General features: G+C 35.2%; 2 protein-coding genes across 4 annotated transcripts in view; one reads left to right on the top strand and one right to left on the bottom strand.

Moving 5' to 3' along the window:
- The window catches only part of APPL2 (adaptor protein, phosphotyrosine interacting with PH domain and leucine zipper 2), a 53,183-nt gene extending 50,844 nt beyond the window's left edge, over positions 1–2,339 (top strand). The window contains exon 21 of the mRNA XM_082849888.1: positions 1,237–2,339. Coding sequence (XP_082706014.1) covers positions 1,237–1,371 — 135 coding nt within the window. The 3' untranslated portion in view covers positions 1,372–2,339. The remainder of the gene's footprint in view (positions 1–1,236) is intronic.
- Positions 2,340–8,550: 6,211 nt separating this feature from the next.
- WASHC4 (WASH complex subunit 4) overlaps positions 8,551–18,090 on the bottom strand; it is a 52,160-nt gene continuing 42,620 nt past the window's right edge. The window contains exons 29-34 of one of the 3 annotated variants that reach the window (XM_082850643.1): positions 16,713–16,860; positions 14,309–14,405; positions 13,528–13,724; positions 13,091–13,190; positions 11,084–11,159; positions 8,551–10,748 (exon numbers count right to left, since the gene is read on the bottom strand). In XM_082850643.1, coding sequence (XP_082706769.1) covers positions 11,092–11,159; positions 13,091–13,190; positions 13,528–13,724; positions 14,309–14,405; positions 16,713–16,860 — 610 coding nt within the window. In that variant the 3' untranslated portion in view covers positions 8,551–10,748; positions 11,084–11,091. Of the gene's footprint in view, positions 11,160–13,090; positions 13,191–13,527; positions 13,725–14,308; positions 14,406–16,712; positions 16,861–18,090 lie in introns of all 3 variants that reach the window. The other 2 variants (XM_082850644.1, XM_082850642.1) reach the window with 2 other exon arrangements.

Here is an 18,090-nt window from a genome sequence, read left to right as displayed (position 1 = left end):
GGCTATCTTTACACCTAGATAGCTCTCAAAAAGAGAAATGGTGCTCACTAGGCAGGGTGGCCAAGTTTGGGATTTCCTTTTAAGCCTTCTAACTACCAGGCATTTTTGATCAGCTAGTTCCATGGTCGCTGGTAACACGTAGAGTTCTTAGTAAGTATCACTGCTGCACCTCCTACTGTTTTATCAGTTTTTTTGTTGCTGTTGTTGTTGGCTAGATTTCCTTTCTTTCAAATGAAGCTGGTACAAACCTCAGCATCTACCACACGCTCTAAGGTCTTCCTCCTCAGAGTGGTCACAGGCCCAGCAACACTGAGACGTTACCTGGAAGCTTATTGGAAATGAAGACTCTCAGACCTATCAGCAGTTTGCAATCTTTCATTTACCCAACTAATTTTTGAGATTAAATTTTGTACAAGAAAACCCCTGGAATTACAGCAGTGAACAGGGGGCTTCTGGTTCAGCACTGTCCAGTAGAACTTTCTGCAGTAATGGAAAGGATCTATTTAATATGCAGATTGAAATGTGGCTAGTGTGACTAAGGAACTGGATTTTAAATTTTTAGTTAATGTAAATAGTAACATGTATTGAATAGCTAGTGGGTATCATACTTGTGCAGTTCTAATCTATCAGGGAGGGGCAGACAGATCAAGGACTAAGACCAACATAATGAAAACATAGCAAGCCCTGCAAGTTTGTACTTTATGGTGTAGATCAGAGTTGGCAAACTTTCTGTAAAGGGCCAGATAATAAACCTTTCTCAGCTTACTATCTCTGTTGCCAACTACCCTACTCTGCTGTTGTTAACACAAAAGCTGCCATAGTATGTAAATGAATTGGCATGGCTATGTTCCAGTAAAACTTCATTTATAAAAACAGGCGGTGAGCCAAATGGCCATAGTTTGCCAACTCTTGGTATAGAGTAAAAGGAAGAAAAGGAGTTTAAAGACAAGGTCAAAGTTGTGAGGGAAGTTCCTCTCTGGACTCTTTCCAGAAAGATGATTCTGAGCTGGCTCTGTAATGATATTTTGGCTTAGAGGTAGAAACTTGGCCTAGTTTCTGGAGGAAGTAATTCAACTGAGGGTTTCTTTAGAGATTCAAGGAGACCCACCTGAAGGCGCACATAGACGAGTCAGAAGGAATGAGGCTAGATTACAGAACATAATGACAGCCAAGCCAAAGGGGTTTTAAGTGCATTTTAAGCATTTTCTTTTCTTTCTTAAACTCCCGTAACTTCAGGATCCAGAAGCATTGGCTCAATTAATGCTGTCCATACCACTAACCAATGATGGAAAATATGTACTGTTAAACGATCAACCAGATGACAATGATGGAAGTCCAAGTGAAAATAGAGGCGCAGAATCTGAAGCATAACCTTCTTGCGCCTTTGGGTGAAGAGCACCCAGGAAGGAGAGCTACCTCCTTAAGGGTTTTCAACTTCTCTGATACAGGCACACCACTTGGTTTCAGAATGCTGACAGCTGCTTGTGGAACGTACTATTGATGCCTTGATACTGAGACTTGGGAGGGAAACAGTAAGAAATGGTTGACAACATACCCATCTACAAATGTTATTTTAGGTGCTTTGTGGTAAGTCCTTTTCTTAGATTGCATTGTTCAGCGCTCAGAATGAAAGCTATGGGAAAAATGCATTGTTCACTTTATTTCAGTGTCATCTCTTTTCAGTTTCCAGTATCTTTTCAAAAAATGGTAAAAGCCTACATTTATAATTTGATAAACACTAAATATTTCCTATTAATATAATCTATTTTTGTATTTTACTTAATGAGCTTTAAGTGCCTGTCATTCTGAAAATTGTATATTTATAATCAAGTTTGTCTCATAATTGGACCTAACAGCATTAATTTGTGCAGTTAGGTGATGAGCCCTGTGCTTTGAGGCTCAAGCACTGGCAGAAATGCAGGTCTAGTTTTGGTGACTGTCCAAACATCATGCAATAAAAAGACAAGCAGATGAGTACCACAAAAGATGTTTAGTTTTACAGTGGAACCTTAATGAACCAGCATTCAGAAGTTCATGGTCCTTTAGATACTGTTTTTAGGGGTGGATCACCATGGACAGGGTGCAGCTCTACCAATTCCTGTTTCTTCTGAGCCAGACCCTCCTTAAAGAAGGGATCAATTAACTTTAAAACTCACTTGAAGCACAGCTGGCCATGGGGCTTGGTATAAAAGTTCCAATTTCCATCCTGACACAGACGGTTCCAGGCATCCCAGCCCACTAGGAAACAAGTATAATGATCTTTAATTGGTACAGTATGTTTAATTATAACGAAGTTCAACAGTAATATCACTTTCTTTGTAATAAATTAACCTAGCAATAAAAGCTAGCAAATAAAAACTATCTTTCTGTTTCTTTTGCTTTTTGTGGTTATTTTCTAGAACATCCCTGAAAAAAAACTAAAGTTGGTTCTGTACCTTTAACAGTTAATTCCCAAAAGAAAACCAGGACATCATAATGAAATCACAGCAGAGGGGACGTACTATGCAACATGAGTGGAATAACGTGATCTCAATGCCAAGTTTTTAAAAGGTGCTGCTCTTAAAATGGTGGATTAATAACTTTTGCAATTCAAAATTAGGTTAAAGGGTTTAACTGAGGAATCCACTTCTATAATGTGTGCACTGTCAGAGACACAGTGAGCTAGTCAAAACAGTATGAAATTATACACCATAAAATCATCAGTTCGGTGTTAACTAATGTCTTATAAATTTCTATATCGTAATCATAGTAGATCAGTAAGTTCTGACAGGCTTCAAGAGCCACAGTCCCCTGAATTCTTGCTTAGGATTGTTCAGGATGGGAGGAGAACAACATTGTTAGAAACTACAATCAGTTTTTTTAATTAAAAAAATTTTAATAATGTGTGGCCTATGGAAAACAAAAAGACTAAACAAACAGAGCTACCATATGATCCAGCAATCCCACTCCTGGGTATATATCTGGAAAAGATGGAAACTAATTTTAGAAGATACATGCAGCCAGCACTATTTTCAATAGCCAAGACACGGAAACAACGCAGGTGCCATCAACAGACAACTGGCTTAGAAAGATGTGGTGTGCATATATATAAATACACACACACAGTGGAATATTATTCGGCCATAAAAAAGAACGAAATATTGGCATTTGCAGCAACATGGGTGGACCCAGACGATATTATACTTAGTGAAGTCAGTCAGTCAGAGAAAGACAAATATCGTATGGTATCACTTACATGTGGAATCTAAAAAATAAATAAATCTATAAACAGAAAAAGACTAAGACAAGAAAACAAACTTTACCAAAGGAGAAGGCGGGGTGGGGTAGACAAATTAGGAATATGGGAATAACAAATACTAGTATATATATATAACTACTATATGTAAAATAGATAAGCAGCAAGGATTTACCGTATAGCACAGGGAACTATATTCAATACCTTGTAATAACCTATAATGGAAAATAATTTGAAAAATAATTGATATATATAAATGAATCACTTTGCTGTACACCTGAAACTAGCACAATATTGTAAATCGACTGTATTACCAAAAAAAAAAACAAAACTGTGGCTTAACTAAGCCACAAAGCCTGCAAATCATGAAAAACCAAAAGACTGAAATCCAATACATTAAAACTAACTTCACAAAAAAACACAGAATGAAAACACAAAATTAACTGAGCATATTCAGCAAGCACATATGACCAACAAAAATTAGTATCCAGAATATACAAAGTATTCCTACAATTAGTAAGAAAAAGATAAATTGAAAGAAAAATAGAAGTCATGAAGGCATTTTATAGAATAAAAAAGGCTCTTAAACAGAAATATGCTCAATCATATAAAAATCAAGGAAGTGCAAATTAACCACACAGATACTGACTACAGACTGCAGAAATTAAGCTGCTGGTAGGGATGGGAACAATGAGGAATAACCTCACCTACCGCTGGGATGGGAGCACGGTTTTGCATTCTCTCCAACGACCTTGCAGGTACACCTGGCCCTACCACCTAGGAGATTCACTTGTGACACACACTGCAGAAACTCAACACACGTACCCAGAGACATGTACAATGACGATTACAGCAGCACTATTCATAGTATCCCAAATTTGGAAATAACCCAAATCTTACCTACAGACTAAATATCTGTGTATTCATGTAACACAATATGAGGGAAATACAGCTAAATAAACTATATAGCTATATGCATCAACACTGATGAATTTAAAAAATGACAATGAATTAAAGAAGTCAGAATACATTTATATTAACTTTACAAAAACATGCAAAACACCATCATATTGTTTTTAAAAATATAGATGGTTGTAACCCCCAAGAAAAGCCCAGTGCACTGTGGTTTCCTCTGCAGTAGAAAGGGGAGCCGAGACCTGAGGAGGAATGATGGGAGCACCTAAGGTGGTAGCAATAAGCTCTTAACCTACCTGGTGTCTACACAAGCATTCTATTTTCATTCACTAAACAGTACATATTATATACTCTTGTACATGCATCATGTTTTTAAATAAATTTTTTAAGTTTAGAAAGAGTGGGTGACTTTCAACTTAACTGAAATGTGTGTTAATGCACATTAAGGCCCTCTGAAAATAAGTGCCATGTAAATGAAAGGTGGGAGGGTGGAAAATGAGTTTTTTGAAGACTTAAGCATGCATTTTATTTTTAATAGATCTTTATTGGAGTAAAATTGCTTCACAATACTGTTAGTTTCTGTTGCACAACAAAGCGAATCAGCCATATGCACACACGTCCCCATATCTCCTCCCTCGAGCCTCCCCCCCACCCTCCCTATCCCACCCTCTAGGTCATCACAAAGCACGGAGCTGATCTCCCTCTGCTATGCACCAGCTTCCTGCTAGCCATTCATTTTACATTTGGTAGTGTATGTATGTCAGTGCTACCCTCTCACTTCGCCCCAGCTTGCCCTTCCCACTCCCCATGTCCTCAAGTCCATTCTCTACGTCTACCCCTTTATTCCTGTCCTGCCCCTAGGTTCATCAGAGCCTTTTTTTTTTTAGATTCCATATATATGTGTTAGCATACGGTATTTGTTTTTCTCTTTCTGACTGACTTCACTCTGTATAGACTCTAGGTCCATCCACCTCACTACAAATAACTCAATTTCGTTTCTTTTTATGGCTGAGTAATGTTCCATTGTATATATGTACCACATGTTCTTTATCCATTCATCTGTCAGTGGACATTTAGGTTGTTTCCATGTCCTGGCTATTGTAAATAGTGCTGCACAGACATTGTGGTACGTGACTCTTTTTCAGTTATGGTTTTCTCAGGGTGTATGCCCAGTAGTGGGATTGCTGGGTCATATGGTAGTTCTATTTCTAGTTTTTATAAGGAACCTCCATACTGTTTTCCAAAGTGGCTGTATCAATTTACATTCCCACCAACAGTGCAGGAGGGTTCCCTTTTCACCACACCCTTTCCAGCATTTATTGTTTCTAGATTTTTTGATAATGGCCATTCCGACCGACATGAGGTAATACCTCATGGTAGTTTTGATTTGCATTTCACTAGTAATAAGTGATGTTGAGCATCTTTTCATGTGCCTCTTGGCCATCTGTGTGTCTTCCTTGGTGAAATGTCTATTTAGGTCCTCTGCCCGTTTTTTAACTGGATTTTTTGTTTTTTTGATATTGAACTCCATGAGCTGTTTGTATATTTTGGAGATTAATCCTTTGTCTATTGTTTCATTTGCAAACATTTCCTCCCATTCTGAGGGTTGTGTTTTTGTCTTGTTTATGGTTTTTTTTGCTGTGCAAAAGATTTTAAGTTTAACTAAGTCCCATTTGTTTATTTTTGTTTTTATTTCCATTACTCTAGGAGGTGGATCAAAAAAGATCTCGCTGCTGTGATTTATGTCAAAGAGTGTTCTTCCTATGCTTTCCTCTAATTAAGAGTTTTATAGTGTCTGGTCTTATATTTAAGTCTTTAATCCATTTGGAATTTGTTTTTGTGTATGGTGTTAGAGAGTGTTCTAATTTCATTCTTTTACATGTAGCTGGTCCAGTTTTCCCAGCACCACTTATTGAAGACGCAGTTTTTTCTCCATTGTATGTTCTTGCCTCCTTTGTTGTAAATTAGGTGCCCATACGTGTGTGGGTTTATCTCTGGGCTTTCTGTCCTGTACCATTGATCTATATTTGTTTTTGTGCCAGTACCATGCTGTCTTGATTACTGTAGCTTTGTGGTATAGTTTGAAGTCAGGGAGCCTGATTCCTCCAACTCCATTTTTCTTTCACAAGATTGCTCTGGCTATTTGGGGTGTCTTTCGTGTTTCCATACGAATTGGAAATTTTTTTATTCTAATTCTGTGAAGAATGCCATTGGTAGTTTGATAGGGGTTGCATTGAATCTGTAGATTGCTTTGGGTAGTATAGTCATTTTCACAATATTGATTCTTCCAATCCAAGAACATGGTATATTTCTCCATCTGTTTATGTCATCTTTGATTTCTTTCATCAGTGTTTTATAGTTTTCTGAGTACAAGTCTTTTGCCTCCTTAGGCAGGTTTATTCCTAGGTATTTTATTCTTTTTGTTGCAATGGTAAATGGGAGTGTTTCCTTAATTTCTCTTTCTGGTTTTTCGTTGTTGGTGTATAGGAATGCCAGATTTCTGTGCATTAATTTTGTATCCTGCAACTTTACCAAATTCATTGATTAGTTCTAGTAGTTTTCTGGTGGCATCTTTAGGATTGTCTATGTATGGTATCATGTCATCTGCAAACAGTGACAGTTCTTCTTTTCCAATTTGTATTCCTTTTATTTTTTTCTTCTGATTGCTGTGGCTAGGGGACTTCCAAACCTATGTTGAATAAGAACGGTGAAAGTGGACATCCTTGTCTTGTTCCTGATCTTAGTGGACATGCTTCCAGTTTTTCACCACTGAATATTATGCTTGCTGTGGGTTTGTCATATACGGCCTTTATTATGTTTAGGTTCCCTCTTTGCCCATTTTCTGGAGAGTTTTTATCATAAATGGGTATTGAATTTTGTCAAAAGCTTTTTCTGCGTCTATTGAGATGATCATATGGTTTTTATTCCTTCAGTTTGTTAATATGGTGTATCACATTGACTGATTTGCATATATTGAAGAATCCTTGCATCCCTGGGATAAATAAGCTAGCCTCACCAATTTTCATTTCCCAGCATTGCCTTTGGTTGTTTAGCCACCTGTCAGAATTACCGTTAGGGAAGAGCAGGACCTGCCTTACATTGTCAACACTTAGCTGAGCCATTTAAAAAGAAATAGTTTTTATGAGACCAACTCAAATACAGACAGTTTATCTTCAAACTTTTCAACAGCTAATAATTATATGCCAAGTATATTTCTGCTTGTAAGAGCAATCATAATAATAGCTAATATTTATAGTAGTTTCCTAATAAAGTACTTTATACAAATTAAATCCTCAAACAATCTGTGAGCTATATTATTACACCATTTTATGCCTGAGGAAATGAAGCACAGAAAGGTTAAGTAACCTTGTAAGCAGCAAATCAGGATTCAAATCAGTCTGGCTCCAAAATCTACACTTCTAACCACTATGTGCTATATTACTAGCACACAGAGAAAACCAGAGACAAAGCGATCTCCAAATGCTTCTCTCAATACATTAATCTTTGAAGATTATTCTGATATTCAGTAATCACATCAACTTAAAAGTGCATCTTTAATGCCTTATTACCTTTTGTACACATTCTGAAATGATTACTGTAATACTAATTTTATATAGTTGGTGCTTCCGGGTACAGAAGTGCTAACTTTTTTTCCCTCACGTTAATAACAATGAGGGCACTACCAAAGAATGTGTCAATACACACAGATCTTACCTGCACTACAGAATGTACAGTCCTTAAAGGTGGTCCCAGAATTACGACATCAGATCTGCACTGATTGGGAGATAAATTTCATCTACTTTCCTGAGTATGTCTCCACTCATAGGAACAACCGGCGCTATCCGGTAAACTAGGTGGTAAAGAAGAACCAAACTATTACAATAGAGGGAAATATCCATATACTTGTCCAAATCGACCTTTCATACAGTATATAAGAACTTCTCGTATAAACCAAACTCTCCTTTTGCTGTCACCATCTCTGAGTTCACTGCACAGTCCTATGACTTCATGTAATCTCTATAGACCCACTTATTCTGGATTCCTTTTTTAAAACTGAAGTCTTTGACAACCTGTTAAATTGTTCCTAATATCTAAAAACAAAAAACTGTAGCATTAAGTCTCTGTTAAGAAAAGGTATACCATCAGTCTGAAACTTCTGCACCTTAAGCTGGAAGAAGAACTAAAATTATTAAAATTGGTTAAAGTCTACCTTTTACGTTTGGCCAATCCAACAGAAAAGAGTAACGTGACAATGTATGTGATGGTATTGTCTCATCTTTCCCACAACCTTACAAACTTTTCTCCTCAGAAGGAGCAGCAATCAGACTTTCTGAGCAAGAACATTTTTCTCCAGCACAGTATTTAAAAGGCTTTCCTTTATTACGACTGTTTCAGTTCAAGTCATGACTGCAAACGGCACTACAGCATTGCAAACTAAAGATCCCTTCCCAGGATTAAGATTTAAAATTAAACATTCATGTGGGTTCTTTTATTTGAAAATAGCAAGCAATAGAAAGATTAAGAATATAAAAAGGAAAGAAAACGAAAGTCCACCTGGGATACACAAAGAGGAGCCAGTACCAGTTTTATACTTGAAATTTTGCCTATGTGCACGCAAGTATTTTTTTAAAGAGATTCCACACACTATTAGATAAAAGGAACTCCAAAAAGATCAATATAAGAACTACTGGGGTTAAGACATTCAATTTTGAACATAAACATCCAGAGGAAGTAAATTTTTGAAATTATATTTATTAATGTTCTATTATATCAATGCATATTGTATTCTCTTAGAACTGGGGAAGAGGAAAGCCCCACTTAACGGAGATAACAAACTTGCCATCTTTTATAAAATTTAATTAGAACTGACAATGTTATGGTTAGTCCTTAATTCCTGAGAATTTGAACATTAAGTTTTCTGTGAGTTTACAACAAATGCTCACACTGATTTTTAAACTGCAGTATGTCTGAAAAAAATGAGAATATTAACAATACATCAGCAAGGAAAACTGTCATCTAAATGTGTACATCAACTTAGGTGTAAAACACTCAAGCCCTGTTGCTCTGCACTTTTAACAGCATTTAAATATGCTTAATCTTTTCAGAGATTTTATTTCAAATAAGTAAACTTATTATACCTCATCCAGACTGCAGTGACATTATTTTGAACTAAAGGCAAAATAATAATCTGTCACATTTTTCTCAATTGTAGGTATCCATGCAGTCAGCATGTGAACTCTATCTAGTATTGATAAAATAACTGACATGTGTGGGGATAATGACAGAGACATCTGATTCTCTTCTATTTAGAATTTCTATCTCTATTAAAGGAGATGATTTTAGGGAAGTTAGAGAAGAAAAACAGAAAAAACAATACTGTTGCTATGAAATGGTGACCAATTTGATACAATCAAATGCAAGATCATTAATATAAACATTTACAATAATGAAAATATAAATTATTAATTATGCAGCATGCTTTAGGGCCATTTCTACAGTTAGTACATATTACAAATATTAAATGCCTTTAATCCATCCATTGTACATAACTCTGTAAATCATGTTTACATAATAAACAAAAAACACTTCCTACCTATTCTGTTTCTTCTGAATTTTAACAATGAAAGTGTTATCTTGAGCTGGGAAAGTTACCCTGACCGTGATCAATGAATACAGACAGGGCATTGTACACCCGTTCCAAAAGCTGGAAATCAAACAACAATGTTAGAATTACTTGCAGGATTTACCCAAAGAAATGCTTAATAGGCAAGTGCAATGGAAAAATCAAGTGTTTCCTAAAATGATGTTAGTATTACACATAAAGTTTTAAACTTTTTTGTTTTCACTGTAAAGGTATCACTGTATTATATTAAAAGATTATAGGCCATGATTAACCATTTAACTGATATAATCTTTACAAAAATAAAGCTAATAGCTTGCCAGGAACTAAATTTACTCAAAATCTTTCTGTACCTTTTAAATCAGTAAGTGGTTTAGTTTATTAGAACTTTATTCTCACAGTGGTAATTTTTTAAAAGCCTGCACAGTGCTTAATCTGATTTCTTAGATTATACTTGGTTTAAAGAAAAAGTCTGCCCAAACCATCATCAAGACTTCAGTTCAACCTAATGTAGAAGAAACCTGAGTTTGGATGTAGAAATAAGAATTCATTCAATTTTCTCTGCTATCATACATAATGCCTTCAGCCAAAAGTAAAGCTTCAAGCAGGACTCTATGGCTTTATCTGTATTTTCTTCCCCCTTGAGTATTAAGTAAATCTTAAATTTAAAGCAGTTTTTGGAGGTTAAATGTTCTCAAAGCAATGTAAACTAGTTATAAAATATCTCACCACAGACAGCAGCAGCTCTAGTGAGCCACATGAAATTAACAATGAATCAGTTCACACTGTACAAAAAGGGTACATAACACTTATGCCTCACCTCTAGTATCAAAACCATCTTCATATATCCCTTTTATAAGAATATTGATATGTATGCTTCATGAATTTCAGGCTCAATTCCTTTTGTTTAAACATTACTGGCTGTACATAGTATATGCACTGAATTTCCAATGACTGAGACAAATATGGATCAAAGACCTATACAAATACAAATTATAAACATTCATGTAGATTACAAGAGGTCTGAGGTGGCAGTTTAGGAATTTAAGTTAACCCTTCTAAAACTTCATTTCAAATAACTGTTCCCAGGCACATCTAGCCAAAGTCCAGACAAAAATCTGATTTTAAAATCTCATTCTCAACCTTTGAAAAGTAGAGCCTTCAGAAGAAGAATGGACTTAACTTTAGAGCACTGCCTTAGAGAGTTGCAGCATCTAAATATTTCCCAGAGATGTGACCCAGGAAACACTTGGTTATTAGCTTATTAACATCCATTTCATATACAATTCTGATTTCATAGGGGCAACGCATACCATCAGTATCATTTGACAACAGGATCTGCAGACACAGTGCTGTCGGACAGGTCTCCGTTGCTTGTTTTAGTCTCTTCTGGAAGCATGAGTGAAAATAATGGACATATTTATGTTCATTTTAAAAAGTGAATTAAGTAAATAAGAAGGACTAAAAAAAAAATTAAGAAGGACTATACTGCTAAATTTCAAATTAAGAAAATGCTACATCCACCAAATGTTTCTCTAATATCACAAATTATATGTAGTTTATTTACCTTAATTTTTTAGAAATCTAGGCTAAATATTGCAAATGTAATTGTTTTGACTGGTTTGTAATAGTGGTAGAGAATTGTGAGAGAGCAAAACTGCATCTGAGGTGGGTTTCACACTGCACCTTCCCCCAGCTGGGCCAAGAAATTGTAGTGCTATTATTGATAGAAACATGGTTACAAATTCACATATAAAATTGTCCAGAATGAATAACTTTCCAACTGTATTTATAATTTATTTTTAAATGCAGTTTTTATTATGACTGTGATAAAATGAATTTCTGCCTTTTGTGAAAAATGTCATATATATATATTTCATTAACAGAGAAAAACTAATGTTTTCAGCAACTTTGACAACATCTCTGAGCAAATTTTAGCTAAAAGAGAGTCCTAAAACAGAACCACCACCCAGCATCAGGCACGTGAGTGACATACACTACCCAAAACCCTAGAAAGCTCCTTAAGAACAGCAGTCCAAAGCAAGGAGCTCCACTAAGACTGAAATGTCTGTTTTGTCTTAATGCTTTAGGCCTTAAAGTAAATGGCCAATCCACCTGCAGAATATTCCCAGTTACCTAGGCTGGAGACAAGGTTCTGGCATCATGAAAGGCCTGAGCAGAACGTAAGCAATAACTCAGTTTCTTCACAATTTAGATTATACTGACTCAGATTCTTCCAGATGGCTTTGCTAAATATTATTTTTAAATGAACCCAAACATAACACACATATTTTTTTATTTAATAAATATTTAGTATCTTCCAGGTAACAGCCGGCAGTCATTCTTCAAGAACACGATTATTATTCAGTCTAGATTCCAAAAATGCCTGCACATGCTAATAAGTAATACTGATGGAACATTATCAACAGGGAATAGGGTAACTGATATAAGTAGTCTACCCAAATGAATCACCTCTATTCAGTGTGAAAAACATATTTATTTTAAAATCTAACTGGCAAAATAAGATTAATAAAAACATCACGTTTTATGAAGTATCTTTTATTCTTGATTTGTGAAATACAAGTAAGAAAAAGGAAAAAGAGCAAACATGAAACCTGTCATGTTGCTGTACCTAGTTTTAAGCTTCTAAAGAGGAAACCTAAGTTACATAATTTCCATAACAGAAAAAAAGGAAATATCCATTCTTCAGGGAAGACAATTGTTGCTAAATTTCAAATTTGAGAGAAATGTACCATGAGGGTCCCTTAAGTATGAAATGCTGAACGATTTACACCCACAAAGAATATAACGGACAGAATCCTCTCCTTAATGACTATCAGCTATTATGGCTCTACTGCTCTCTAATTCTCCAAGGCATGGCTATGGAGGAGCACAGGAGGCTATTACTGTGACACTAAAATGGCCCTATTTTATGTCTCCTTAATCACCTGTCCCATACATTCAGTCAGTGTCTAGTCATCAGCAGCTCTGACTTAAGCCAACATTTAGTCTCCTCCTCTAATTTGTTCCTTCTTATCTGATACAGTTGAAGGGTGAAAGAAAAAACCCTAAACTTGGTAAATTTTTTTTAATTAAGAGATGAACTGAATAAAGAGTTATCTCAGAATGAAATGCATAATCTATGTTAAATTTCTTTTCAGTTTCACAAATGATTCCCTTAGGCTTTACTTCTTTAAAAAGACATTTCTAGGTCTATATTATTTTTCAAAAATAAAAGTCTGACTAGATAAAATGGGGTATTCGTGTCTACTACTAAAGACAGATTTATTGGTCTTTCCAAATTTAAGCCACTCACTGACCTTCTTTCTCTTTCTTTTCTTGGTTTTCTTCAGCTGCAGTCTTGTCAGCTCTGAAGAAAATTCTTGCACTGCTCAGTGAGAAACAGAGCAATTCAAATTCCTAAGTAAATTAAAAAAATTAGAAATAAAAGCTGAAAATACTTTAGTAAAACATCAAATTTATATTTAATATCTCATTATTTCTAAAAAGCTCTAGTGAGTGCAAATCGCAAATACAGAAACTGAACTGTGTAATCCACCCATTTTTTAAGATATGAGTCAAATGGCTTCCAAATACCATTCATTTAAAAATATACTCTTATGACCACTATTCATCTCACTTGTTAAAATGGGAGTTTCAATATGATTTATGTTTCTTCAATGATCAAGTAATGGATATTAAAAAGTCAAAGCAAAAAAAAAAAGTCAAAGCAGATCTGACTGTTACTCTCGTCTACCTGTAGATAAACATCCAGTCGCTTCTGAGTGAGATTCATGGTTTGTAGTAGTTTTTCATCCTGACTAGTTGACTGCACATTCTGTTGCTTAGCAACTGCTCTTATCTCCTTCAGGTACTTCTCTCTAACAGACTGGAACCAGTGAAGTGAGTCAAATTCCTGGTACTGATCCAAAAGCTTCAGAATATAAGCCACACCTAGAGTCACCAGCAAAACCAAAACGAAATTACAATGTGTAGACAAGTTATATTCTACTCCACCAATAATTCCTAAAATTAAGCTAACCATTTTGAATTAATCCTCTTTCAAATTACATTTTACAGCACAAATGAATAAGTTTAGCAACATGGCTTAATTCCTCCTTAAAAACATATAAAGAACTAAAAAAAAGGCCAATCAAGAAGAAATAACATGACTATGAAAATCACCTGGAGATAACATGGCTGTAAAGGTGGGGAAAAACTTCCACTGCTGAATAGACAACAACTAGGAAGCTACAGGAAACTAAATACAAGATGCTCAAACTGTAAATAAAACCACAACAAAAACAAAGCCTAAATAATTAGGTCCAACCACTCTAAATGATTAGCAATACCAAAGGAGCATGAACAACAGTATAAATAATGGTCAGTCAGATGACCCAGCCAAAAAATACAGTAAACACTGCTCATGAAAAACAGATCTACAAAGAGCACACAGCTCTATTCTCAAGCAAACATTCTGAAAAATCCATTGTAAGGTAAACATAAAATTCATGAGAAAACAATTCCACTAAGCTTACCCATGGCAAAGCCATCATCAGTAAAGGCAGCTCCAATTTTATTTTTTTTATTCAATTTCTCCTTGCAACTAATGGAATGCTCTACGAAGTTGAGGGTCTAAAAAGATATAACAACATATTAGAGAAAGAATTGTGCTAAAAAATCTTCAGTTCCTAAAACAGACATTTCAAAAATTATAAACAGGATCTCTTCTAAGCTCCTGTCCTTTTGATTTGAAACATTTCCCTCGTATAAATAGCCTCTTGGTGAGGTCATAATCTGTGTAAGTATCTCTTAATGGCTCTTCTTTCCAAGTCCTTTAAATATGAGCACTCCCTCAATCACCACTTAACCCAAGCACAGCGCTTTTGTGTATGGTTCATTCTAAAATATTATGCACATTTAACAAATGAAGGCACTGAGACTTGAGTGGTTTAGTAACTTGCCTAAAGTCATACTCTAAATCAAGGTTGTAGTCAGAAAAGTAGGCCTGCTTTACTTAAAAGCTTAAGCACTCTTAAGCATGGCAGTCCTTACTTCTGCCCACCCAATTCATTTTACAATAGTAGTTCTTACCATATTCTCAGTTTAAAAGGCTTAGTAGTCATTTGGATAAACAAATTCCCCCCAAAAATAGCACTTCCCTGAAAGTTTAGCTCCTCTGAAATACCTTACCTAATCATAGCATTTATTCAACAAATATTTACTGAAACTTAATAATAATACCAGGCATTATTAAATAATTACAATAAAAAAAATGAATACCATCAAAGAGTTCACACTCTACAGAGCAGCACTCCTGGCAATGACAGAAATGCTGTGTATCTACACTGTCCGATACAGTAAGCCAGCCACATAATGGCCACTGTGCACTTGAAATGTGTATGGTAAAACTCAGGAACTGAATTTCTTCATAAAATTTTAACTAATTTACATTTAAGTAGCCATTAGGGGCTACAGAAGGATAGCACAGCACTGGGATATAGAGAGACCTGTTTAAAACTAATTATGGTACAGTGTGGTAAGTACTATAATAGCCTACACTGTAAACAAGATTATCAAGTTCCACTTATTTTGCCTGTAAAACTTACTTGGCAATTAATGACATTTTATAAAATCTTTGTCAACTGTTACTTAAATCTTTAGATATCTCATTTGTTTGTCTTCTTTCTGGAATTAGATTATAAACTCAAGGACACAAGAATAGTGTCCTATACTTCTCTTCTTTGTAGTGTTTGTAATCCCTCTTGTTTTCTCCATCACTAACTGAAATCTGACAGCAGCTCTGCAAAACTAGACTCTTCCTCAATCCCACAACGGTTTGCCATTGCTGTTTACCATGACTTCAAATTAAAGAAAGATGGTGAGAACTCACCATGAGTTAACTACTATTATCAAAGTATAACTAAGATAGACTCGCCTCCAGTCTGACACTTCTATTCATATCTGAAGATGAAAAGATAATGCCTATCAGATAACTGTGGACATTTTTGCTACGTAACAATTATTATAAGAGAGCATTAACAATTAACGTATAAAAAAAAACAGTAGAAAGGAAAATCCGTGAAGAAAAAAGCTGTCCATAGACCATCAGCTGCTTTCAATGGATAATAATGGTTTAAATATGTTAGAACATATGTGTTAATTCAGGCAGCAACGTGAAGTTATAACTAGATCAAAGTTAGATGTAATCAAAAGCTACATCTGCTCAGTGATATTTAGATTTTAGAGCTATCCATTTACAAATTTTTTAAGAAAGAGCTTTGTTATAGAAACCTTTATAGAAAAATAACTCTTATTGCTATATATACCTCTCTCATCTCTTAACTCCATTTTCCCCACTGTGACAATTGTTTTTATATTGCAATTTTGGTTAACTTGAGCTATTTTTAAGATGCCAACTACAGAATTAGAGCAAAACATACCATATACTACAACAAGAAAGCACTAAAATTTTAGCTTAGATGTTCATATTTACTACCAAAAAGAAAGAAGTTGTCCTCAAATAGTATGCTTTTAAGAAATACTTCATATTGTAACAGTCTACACTAATCACTTAAAATGACTATATGGTATAATTCAGCCCAAAGATTATGTGTGTGTGTGTGTGTGTGTGTGTGTGTGTGTGTGCGTGTGTTGTGTGTGTGTGTGTGTAAAATAGTGTATGCTCAAGTAATTTAAATCACACTAGGATTTCTCTGGCTGTTATGAACAAATAAGAATCTATCTGAACTATGAATAAGTCTCATTCTACATAGCTAATAAGTAAAAATTCTAGGCCGCATTCACTGAGACCACATTTAGTTTTATCTACAACCAGAAAGTCAACAATATAGTCTGTTTGCATTTCCTGCTGTAATAAAAACTGGATCTATTTATTAATACTTTTTCAAAAAATTCATTTTGGGTACTAAAAATACTCACCAGAGGTGGAACAATGATATAGAAATTTCGGAGATGTATATTCTTCGGCCTTCTAAATTCTGGAGCAAAAACATCCACAAGCATTTTGAAATACTCTGTGCCTTCGGCAGAATTTCGTGTGTGATCACTGAGGACGGAATCCAAATGCCTAAAATGCAAAAAAATTATTTACTTGGTTCCTTTCTCAAAAGAAGATGTGGCTTTTAAAATCCACTTCTCATTAGTTTAGATGAGAGCACTCAAAAATGTGAAATATAAGACATCTCTAAGTAAACTTCCTTGGGGTTCAGAATGAACTCATTTTTTTATGGACAGAGGCTAATCAATGATTTAATTAACTTAGTCCCTAAAACAGAATATGTAGGGCCTCTTGGAACTTTATAGAATTTTCTATTTCTTCTTCTCACAATAAGCCCTGTAGAATTCCATTTCATTGTGAATAAGTTCGTTTTCATCTTAAATCTCTTCACTAACACTTCTTCTATACCTCCTTACCTCAACTGAAACCCATCTCCTTTTGAAGAACTTAGCTTCCCACTTAACCTTCAGAAACATTAACTGCTTTTTCTCCTACATCCCTTATGTATAGCTATTACCACTTTCAAATTATTATTCCCCCACCACTAGACGGTCTTAGAAATCTCTCCTTTGAGACTCATGATCCAACTATATCCAACTACCCCCTCCTGAAAGCAGGCATCTATAACAGTTTTAACCACTGCTCTACATGTGTTTATCTTGGACTATGAGACCTACTCCAGTTCTCCTCATCATTCTGGAAGACTTAATGTCCACTTAGATAATCAACTCATTATCATAACCTCATAACTCCATGACTTCACCTGCCATGAACTTTCCTTCACTTGATGAGTAAATATTTTGGGCGAGAATACAAAATAGGTACTTGCCATTACATTACATCAGGGGGCCCTATAATGTCAGCATGTCCTATTACTGGTGATGCTAAGTTTGATCACTTGGTTAAGGTGGAATACATCAGTCTCTGCATTGTGAAGATGTTTTTTCCCTTTGTGATTAATAATCAATTTCTGAGATAATTTTTTCATAGTGAATGAATACTCTGTTCTCCAAAAATGTTTTAGAACCCACTGACGATTTGTCTCATTTCAAGTATTACAGTGATGGTTGCAAAACTGTTTTTTTTCCTAAATTTTCTCATCCCTTCTGTATTTACTAGCTGGCTAGCACTGTAAAAAGGAACTTTCCCTCTGCTTCTCCAACTTTTCTTATTATCACTATACTCACGGTTTCTTTTTTAAATTCAATGTATTATAAGCAATTTCTACCATTATTCTTTTTGATATTCAAATTGTCTCCACTTTGCCCAGGGGTGCTCTTTCATGCCTGACTCAATAAG

This window comes from Leucopleurus acutus (genome assembly GCF_964270905.1).
Source record: "Leucopleurus acutus genome assembly, chromosome: 11".
Classification (NCBI taxonomy): domain Eukaryota; kingdom Metazoa; phylum Chordata; class Mammalia; order Artiodactyla; family Delphinidae; genus Leucopleurus; species Leucopleurus acutus.
The sequence above is the reverse complement of the archived record's forward strand: the minus strand, read 5'-3'. Positions and strand labels throughout refer to the sequence as shown.